At 55.3% G+C, this 9728-nt stretch overlaps 1 protein-coding gene across 1 annotated transcript; it reads left to right on the top strand.

Moving 5' to 3' along the window:
* Window positions 1–984: 984 nt before the first annotated feature.
* APH1A (aph-1 homolog A, gamma-secretase subunit) lies at window positions 985–6419 on the top strand (the record flags this gene model as incomplete). The annotated part of the gene is made up of 6 exons (XM_024210812.1): window positions 985–1205; window positions 1520–1593; window positions 2080–2202; window positions 3089–3216; window positions 3820–3943; window positions 4770–6419. Coding segments are annotated over 6 exons (735 nt in total), but the record flags the coding sequence as incomplete, so codon positions are not given.
* Window positions 6420–9728: the final 3309 nt, after the last annotated feature.

Raw genomic sequence — 9728 nt, forward strand, 5'->3', positions numbered from 1 at the left:
TGTTCCAGGAGGGACACAATGGCCACATGGCTGCAACCTTATCTGCACCTTAGCCATGTAATCTGTGTACCAACCGTACAGGCTGGGTGAGACATCTCCAATTGGTGCCAAACAGCAGCTCCTGAGCTACGGAGCAAGCGTGGTCCGGATTTAAACCACCTTTGCTCAAATCTTTGCGGCTCTAAAGTCCACGCAGTGCTCAGTGTTTGCACTGTACTATTGTGCAGGATCTCTTTGGGGTGGGGGTTCGGATTGCTTGGCTGCTTTAGCTACTGTGCAGTGTTGTATGTTGTGCTCTTAAAGAGCCGGTTACGTGTGTCTCTTGGCTGCAGGCTGACCCTGTAATACAATGTCCCTCGGTGAGTCTCTGGCAGCCGGGATTGAACATTGGCGTTCACGAGGCTCTACTGCCTGAATTAAAAGACCCACATTGGAGCAGGCTCATAAATGGCCCTGCCACCACGAGGGGGTGATAGAGCGCCCCACCAAGTGGGTGGGGGTTACAAGCGCCTCGTGACTAATGGACATTTATTATTTGCAAAAAACTATATTGAAACTTTCCTTAAGACCCCGCCAGTATTTGCTCCTCTGTGTTGACTGTTGCAGGATTGCAGCTACCAGTCAATCAGTAACAACACCTGGTGATGCCCATGAGTCAGAAGCAACGTGAGGTGTTTGCTGCTTATGGAAGGGAGTTGGAGCAGCCCAGATCGATGGTTGTAGTGGTCCATTTCTCACCACAGGGATGGGCCTAGGAAGAAGACTCATGTTCTTGAACCTTCCCCATTTTACAGAGAGGAAGTGCTTTGCCCAGAGTTGCTGAGTGAGTCAGTGTCAGCTCTAGGAGTAGAACCTAGGCCAAACACTTCCTTCTTGCCCCCTGCCTGGGAGAAGCATGTCTCACACAAGCATGATCAAGTGTGGTATGAGATGATAAAACTTCCCTTACTGAGCGCATGACCCCCAGGGAAACTGCTGCAGTGACAACACACGTCTTCGCTTGTTTCCCATTTCTCTCTCTTTCTCTCTGACAGGGCGTTTTTCTGGCTAGTGTCCCTGCTGCTGGCCTCTTTGATCTGGTTCATTTCAGTGCAGCTCAGCAATCGGGAGGACTCCAGGCTGCAGTATGGCCTCCTGGTCTTTGGGGCCGCGGTGTCGGTGCTGCTGCAGGAGGCGTTTCGATTTGCCTACTTCAAGCTACTCAAGTAAGAGCACCCCTCTAGGAGCAGACTGTTTCCCCCTGTGTGAAATGGGGCCCGTGAGGCTGCCCTCCTGGGTGAGATCTGCTGATGAAAAGCACTAGATAAGAACTAGGCATTATTATTAGAAACCGTGGGTGGCACCTGATCGTCGAACCCACTCCCAAGTGTGTTGCCCCCGTCTCTTGATCAATTAGCTGCTCTTTTTCTCTGCCACTTGCTTGATCAATACCACCTCCCCCTGTGTGCCGCCAGCCCCCCTGCCAGTACATCTCCTGCTTCAAACCCATCGGCCGTTCTCTTCTTTCTCTGCCCCCCAGGAAAGCCGACGAGGGCTTGGCGACGCTCAGTGAGGATGGGCAGTCTCCCATCTCCCTCAAGCAGATGGCCTATGGTGAGTAAGCTGCTGGGCAAGAGCCTGTGCTTCCCCTCCCCCCGCGTAAATGACTGACCCCTCCACGCACCGTTTCGGCCGTGCCCTGCAGCAGGTCTAGGGTGCCCAGATACCACGGTGATGAGGGTGATATAAGAATTGGAACAGAGCAGCCGGGCGCTGCTGACTCTGTGTGGCAATCGCTGGCTGGCAGTCACGCTTCCCTCTGTTAACTTCTGCCACTGGCCAGTAGCCTTGGCACGCACTTAAGATGCATCTTCCTCCCCTCCCTGCCCCAGAACGCATTGGGCACAGCCCTGTGATGCGCTGAATTCTCCAGGCATCTCCGGATGCTAAGTCTGTCTCCTCGCCTCCTGGGAGAGCAGGGGTAACGTGGAAGATGCTGGGGAACTCCCCTTGTCAAAGGAGTCCAAAGCTCATTGTGGTGCTTCGCACAGCCACTGGTAACTTCAGCGCTGTTGGTCAATATCCTCTTCCTCCTCCTAGTATCGGGGCTGTCCTTCGGGATCATCAGTGGGGTCTTCTCGGTCATTAACATCCTGGCGGACTCCATAGGGCCGGGCATCGTAGGGATCCACGGGGATTCGCCTTATTACTTCATCACGTCAGGTAAGGCAGGAGCCCCTGTGTGCTTGGGAATGATGGGGCCGCTCCTGTCCTGATGCCGTTTATTGGGTTGGGCTCGGAGCCCAGGTCAAACGCAGCAGGAGGAACCAGCTTTCCCTCCGGCTGTAGAAGATCAGAGGCACCCAGAACCAGAGGAGACTGTTGGGGCGTGATGCAAGGCTGCCCCGTCCCTTCCTGTCAGCCAAGAGCTAAATATACCACCACAGCAGCATCCATCTTGGGCGGCAGTGCTATCTACTGGTTAGAGCAGGAAACTGGGAGTCTAGAGCGCCACTGTTAATCCTGGCCCCGTTGAAGTAAACGGTACACCTCCTTTTGACTTCGGTGGGGTTTAGTCATGGCTCTGCCACTGATCATTGTGTGACCTTAGGCCCTCACTAAAAATGTGGCTCCCTGCTGGTGGGGCTCTGAATCTTGATGACTAGCAAGTGTCTTGAGAGCCCTGGATGAAAGGGGCTAGAAGAGGGTTATCATTACGTAGCCTGGAGGAACCGCTTGTGGCTACAGCTGTGAATCCTTCTTCCAAATGAGATGTGACACCTAGGCCCTCATTGTTTAGGGTCGCTAATGATCCCCATCAAGACCGGGATGTTAGCCTCAAATGTATCCCCTTTCCCAACTTCAGATTCCACTGGAGAAACGATTGCCACCTCCTCCTATAAAAGCTTATTGTGTGGCATGGCTGCGGGGCTCCACTCCAGAGGTGGCTGCGTTTCAGTAGCCATGCACAACCGGTCTGCAAAATGCTTCGGGATCCTCCACGTGGAAAGGTGTTATAGAAGTGGGGAGACTGTGGTAACATTGCTGTTGTGAAGGTTTGGGGTGCTGACACCGCACTGGTCTGACCCCCTTTTCTCTCGCCCCCTAGCATTCCTGACCATGGCCGTCGTCTTCCTACACACGTTCTGGGGGGTGATCTTCTTTGACGCCTGCGAGAGGCAGCGGTATTGGTCCCTGGTGCTGGTGGTGGCCAGTCACCTCGTCACGTCCGGGTTGGTGAGTTCACGTCCGGGTTGGTGAGTGGGGCTGAAGTCGTGCTGGATAGAGAGAGGTGATCGGATCCGACAGGGATGGCCGGCAGTGTGGGGATGGCTGGCTGGCACTGCCCTGGGCTTTGGGGGGAGGGTGGGAGCCGAGAGGAGTGGGAAATGGGATAGTCCGGGCTGCAGCAACAGTGCTACAGAGTACACTTGTCTTCTGAAATGTCACAAAAGCTCATTCAGGGCTAGTCACTCCCTGTTCTCCCCCTCCCCCTGCGGCAGCTGATCCTGACGTGCTTGTGAGGAGATGGGGCTGGAGGGGGCTTAAGCAGTGTTAATAAAGGACTTAGGGATCCCGAAAGCCCCTTGCAAGGGGCTCTGTATTCATCATGCGGAGCTTAGTGGATAAACTGCTGGGCAGAAGTTGCAGCAGGGATCAGCATCGCTCTGCTCGGGGGAGCGGATGCTTCCCATCTCCCCCGCCCCCAAAGACTTAGATGTGATGGCGTGGAGCAGAGTGCCTGGACCGGGGGCAGTCGCTGGGACCGGGTGCCAGGGCTCTGCAGGCAGACGGAAGGCGGCGGCACTTCTCACCTCGCTCTCCCTCCATCTCTCCTAGACGTTCCTGAATCCCTGGTACCAAGCCAGCCTCATCCCCATTTACATCATCACCATCTCCATGGGCGTCTGGGCCTTCTTCACGGCCGGAAGCTCCTTGCACAACGTCCTGGCCTGCCTCTCCTGTAAGGATCTAGCCGGGGGGGCAATACCACATTCGCTGAAAGTGCTGGATGGTGGCACTAATCCACTCAGGAGACTCCCTTGGCCTAAGGGTGCTGTGGGGGGCAGTGGCACATGGACAGCAGCCGCTCCCAGCTGGCCAGGTGCACACAACGCCCACCTAATGACCCGCTCCAGAACGATTGGCTCGAAATGATGCAAGCTAGGAAGGCCTCTGTAACCCTGATCCTGCTTGGCCTGCAGGGGGAGGGGGAAGCAAGTGGGATGGGATTAGCCAGGGATTTCCACTAGATCCGGGACTACTCCACCCCTGATGTCTGGTGGGGGAGGGCTATTCCCCCGGAGCGCAGGCTCTCTTGTGGTAGAGACTCCCAGCGAGGCGCTGGGGTTGGGATTGCACAGATGCTGCTCCATCACTAACCGTCTAAACGCAGTGATGTGGAAACAGCCCCATGACAGTCCAAGTCATCCCCCAGCCCCACGAGCCAATAGAGAACACGCAGCCGCAGCCCTGGCCCTGCGAGACATTCGCTCTCCGTTGGCTGCTCAGTCCTTGCTCTCGCAGCTGAGACCCCCCAGCAAGGAGACTGGTGTGGGCCACGTAGTGCCGGTGATGTCCACCATGGAGCAACCTGCTAGGGCACAGACTGCGGCTGATCGCAAGCCTCCTGCGGAAGCCGGGTTCGAACCTGTGAGCCAGAGGTAGAAGGGTATAAAACCTTTAAGCCACCCAAGCTACTTCACGTGTTTTCCATTGCTGTCTGGCTCAGCCAGGCCCCCCGCTGTCGGGGACTACCTGAGTTACTGACCTTTGCCCTTCCCTTGCAGGTAAACAGGAGGAAGACAACCGAGTGATGGTGTACTCTGCGCTGCAGGTCCCCGTCGAGGACTGAGCCCCTCCTCAGGCCGGCACCTGCCTGCCAGAGACATCCAGGGAAAACCAATACCCCAAGTGCCCTGTTCTCTGCAGCTGGGAGCAGCCTGGAACATCCCCTCCCCATGGCAGGAGCTGGGGCATGGGACTCGGAGCCTGTCAGAGCAGCTCACCCTGCTCATGGGGCTGGGCCGCTGCGCTGGTGGAGGTGTGGCTGGGATTGCGAGGCTGAGTCCTGTGGGGCCCTGGCGGTCTCTGTGCTGTGGATTCAGGGGCCTGGGGCACCGCCGGACTTTTTCCCTCCTGTCAGCTGCAAAGGACTGAAGCTCTGACCGGGCCTCTCGGACTCGAACCTGCCCAGAATCGGGCTCATGGCGGGTCTTGCAAACTCTGCCACCCCCTCCCTGTACGAACGCGCTGCCCGCTTCGGAGGCGAATTGTCCCGCGGCTCCTCTGTCTGACTGGGGCTGCAGCAGAGGGGCTGGAAAGTCCTGTCCGGTAGCACTGACACCCGTCGCTTTTGAAATGGTCCTTTATTGGCATCTATTTCTCTGGATCTCTGGGTAGGGTCTGGGTTAGCGGAGCAGCGAGCCCATCTGGCTGCCCACCCCCTGCCCTGGGGCCACGAAGGGCCCTCTGAGCTGTGCCCCAGGGTTTGTGGTAGTGAGGACACCTGTGGCTTTTCTGTGTTTGCCGCAGCGCCAGTGTGACCGGCTCAGCTGGGAACTCGCCCGCCGGCAAAGTTTGGCCTGTTTTGGGGAAGGCTCAGCTGGAACGGAACTCTAAAAGGATGGGGTGCGCTCCCCCCCTGAGGTGCAACCAACCCTGCTAACTTCCGTCCAGTGACAGCTGGGTGAGGGCGCTCCCTGCGGGGTTAGTGAGCCCAAGATTCCCGGGTGATGGTCTAGAAACTCTGCAGCATTCTGTCCTTGGGCTCCTCCCCAGCAACGCACGCATGTGTCTCAGCCTGAGAGACCTGCCCCATTGCAGCGTAGCTTGGCAAGGGGGCTGAGTGTTAACGTGGCTGCCCCCACGAGAGAGCTGTGCTCCTAGCTACGCGTGGGAAGCATCTGGGAAAAAGGTAGGCATGCATCCTATGTCGCTCCCAGGCACCCCCTACTGGGAGGTCATGCAGCAGCCACGGGGGTGGGGGGGAGCGTGCAAGTCATGCCCCAGAATGGAGGGGAAGGATCTGATTTAGGGGGCGCTGCTGCAGAACGGCTTGCAGTATTGCTGGCTCTGCAAGGGCTAATCTGCTGTAGCAGACACTGCCCAGCTATTGGCAATACCACGCGGCAGCTCGTCTCCAGAGAACCAGATGCTTCTGGTGCTGTGGAAGAGGGCCGAACGGTGCTGCTTTGTTCAGGGGCTAAAAGGGTTGCCTCGCAAACCTCACCCCGGAGACTCCCTGAGGGTGGAGAGCAGTGACAGGCCGGTCGCTGTCTGCTACAAGAAGTTGAAAATCTCAGTGTGTGTTTGTTTTTTCCCCTAAGTTTGGGAGAAGATTCACTACATGTCTGTAAAATCGGGATTTTTAAAAATATTTTTTTGATTCAGAGTAAAATCCTTTTAATAGAGACGCTGTGATGACTAATAAAGCCTTCTTTTGTAATGGGGCGGGAGTGAGACCTGGTGTTTCCTTCTGGCCACGTCTGGGGTAAATCCACTTATTTTAGGGGGGCGGGGGGAGATTTTATCCCTCCCTAGGAAATCTCCACTAAGGGCCACCCACTGTCATAGCAGTTGGGATCAGGGCCCTGCACAGCCACTGTGTGAGATATAGGGTGTCTCGATATTTAGGCGTTTGTCCCAATACTTCGCGGCACTCCGCTTTTTTTTTTTTTTGGCTCCACCGGCGACCCCCCCCATGTGTCCCGATATTTTCTTCCTCTCGTTTGGTCACCCTAGTGAGATAGGCCCTGCCCTGAAGAGTTCCCAGTCTAAATAAACTGGGGGAGGAGAGGAAACTGAGGCACAGAGTTGAAGTGACTTGCCCAAGATCATGTGGCAGGTCGGTGGCAGAGTTGGGAATAGAACCCAACTCTCTTGCATCCCTGTCTAGTGCCCTACCCCCTGAGCCATGCTGCACATGCTGAGAGACCCCTTGCGACACGCTCGGCCGAGCCTCGGAGCGTTGCGAAAACGCACTTTCATCTCAGATTGTGAAATCTCTCCCATCAGCCTGGCTACGTCCTCAGTGCAGTGTCTTGGAACCGGGCTACTTGTGATTCTTACCAAGTTCCTTCTCTCACCTCTTCCAGCTAAGCCTTACGTGCTAAACTCCTTAACCCTTGCACCATCCCTGGGCAGAAAATATTACTCCAAATGTAGGTGCTGCTAAGTGGGCAGCCCAGTTGGCGATAGGAAAGGAGTAGAACTCTCTCTTTAACTGGCTTTCTGTGGCACAGACTTGCTCTTTATTCTCTCTTCCTGCTTTCCCAGCTTCCTGTGGTGCAGAACTTACTCATCAAATAGCCGAGAAGCAGGGTTTGGTAGTGCCCAGCCACCAGCAGGGGGCGCACGGGGCTTTGGCAAGTTCACGCCAGTCCTACAATGCAGGAGACAGCAGGCTGTGGTTTGTCTATGCAGCAATGTTTCTGCCATGGTGACTGGGTTTTGGGCATCTGCCTCTAAGTGCGTTCTGGGTTGTTGGCAGCTGTTAGCAAGAACTAATGGGTGACGTTTCCGTGCCTCGGTTTCCCCGTCACAGAAATAGAGACTCATCACACTGGTAGGGTCGGTGGGGGTTCAGATCTGGGGACTGAGGGTGCTAGAAAAACAGCAAGGCAATGAATGAGAGGGCTCGTCTGCAGTGTGTTCATGAAACCAGGTGCGGCGTAAATTCTAGTGCGCACCAGCTTGTCCGGTGTGGACCCTGCTGGCATGCACTAAACATTCCCTAGAACGCGCTAATGTAGCCCCCTTTCAAACAGTCCTACCTTAACATGCACTAGGGAACTTTTAGTGCACGGCAGCCCGGCCCAAATGGCCCGGTTTAGGGTGTGAAATGCTGGTGTACGTTGGAATTTACACCCCAGCTGGAGTGGGTTAATGCACCATATAGACAAGTCCAGAGAGATGCAAAGCAGTCCTAGCTGGAGCTGCGGGGGGCTGCAAGTAACGTTTCACAAAGGAGTTTTGAGATTTCTAAATCTGGCTTTGTGCCACGTTGGAACAAAAACTGAAAACTTCCAAATTCTCCACACAGGAAAACTGGGAACTTCGGTGCTCAAAACCTCTTGATTTTGACTTCTTGATTTTGTGTTGGGTTAGAGAATATAAGGCAACATTTTAAAAAAACTATGGCAAGTTGTTTCCCAAAACAAAATTCAACGTTTTGTTCCAAAAATGTCACCCTGGGCCACTTCACCACCGTTGGTCCTACTTGCTTTGTCTGAAACACAATTCTGGCAGAATGGCCGGAGTTTGCAAAGGGTTCAGGTTTTGATAGAATTGCATCCCCCCCTGCAGGATGGTTTGTCAAAGCTTCTCCAACTAGCTTTATGTTTAACCCTGTTTCCCTGGCTTAGCTGGGTCCTAGCAGCTTAGCGAGTGAGAAATCGGGACTGGGGGTTCTAGGGTGAGCTCTGTAGGTCTGCACCCCTGACAGCTCAGCTGTACCCAAAAACCTCCCTCCCCAGGGCTGTGGGGTGAGTCCAGGCTGCATCTGAAGGTCCCAGAGTGAACAAAAGCCCCAACTCTATTTTGTTTTAGCTTTAGAGCCGCTGTCTCCCCAGCCTCCTTCCTAATACTCTGGATTTCTAAGGCACCTTTCATGTGAATCTCTATCTCCCCAGCCTGTGTGGGAAGAGTGATCCTTCTCTTTAACAGATGGGGAAACTGAGGGACAGAGAAGCAAAGAGCCTTGCCTTAAAACCCCACAGTAAGTCAGTGACAGAGGAGGGAAGAGAACCCAGGAGTCCTGGCTTCCGGTCACTCCTACCTTAAGAGTCCGGGCTCCTGTTTCTCCCACCATCACTCTCAATCCTGGCAACCTATTTGGTTCAAAACCAGCTGGGGCGCTGGGGCCAGCTCCACCATCCTCAATTATTATTAGTAGCAGCAGAGATGGCGCAGTGGGACTGTCTATGCTGGGAATTTTAAATGCTAGGACAAGACGCAGCCCAAAACACAGGCCTGTGTTAAGCGCCGTGCTGGTGCAGGGATGGGCATTTGATTTCGATCTTGCTGGCCACCAGGGGGTGCTCTGGCCTCTGAAATTGGTTTGCCAGGAAGAGGAGGAGGGTGGCAAATTGGGCCTGTGGGGGCCTGGCGAGAGCCCCTGGTTGCTACCTGGCTGGTGTTTCTGTTGGTTTGTTGATTGCAATGTGCCTTTTTTTGTCATTCACTTGTAGGCTGTGCGACCACCCAGCGATCTTCCCTCTCCCCCTGCTGGGCCAAGCCCCACTGCATCGCTTCGGTCAGTGGCAGGCTCTGAGCTGCTGCAGTTTTATCTAGTGATGCCAGGCTGGGACGAAAGGCGTGTGTGGGCTGCGGGTGGGGGGTTCTGCCACTGGGGGACTGGCCCTTTAAGGGGAGATGGATCCAGCCCCACCTCCTCCCCCTGTGCACAAAATGAGCACCCTGCCAGGTGGGTGGTGAGGCTAGCTCAGGCTGTGGGGAGGTAAAACAGAAGCCTGGGAGGAAAGAAGGGAAATTGCAGGTAGGAAGCCCTGGGAATTGCTAGAGAGCAGGTGGAGAAGACGCTGGACATGGTGCACCTCTCCCTAGCTGCCAGGCAAGGGGTGGGTGGGGTGGAAGACAGCTAAGAAGGCTGGCGTGTGGAGAGCAGCAGGAGGCAGGACTGAAAGCCCTGAGTTTGGGCCAGCTGAGAAGGCGGGGGGGAGGGTGTGTCATTAATGACCCCAGGCCCTAAGAACTGTTCCTCAATTCATGAAAGCTCCTGGGGGGAG

This window comes from Terrapene carolina, unplaced genomic scaffold, assembly GCF_002925995.2.
Source record: "Terrapene carolina triunguis isolate 2854851 unplaced genomic scaffold, T_m_triunguis-2.0 Scaffold227, whole genome shotgun sequence".
Classification (NCBI taxonomy): domain Eukaryota; kingdom Metazoa; phylum Chordata; order Testudines; family Emydidae; genus Terrapene; species Terrapene triunguis.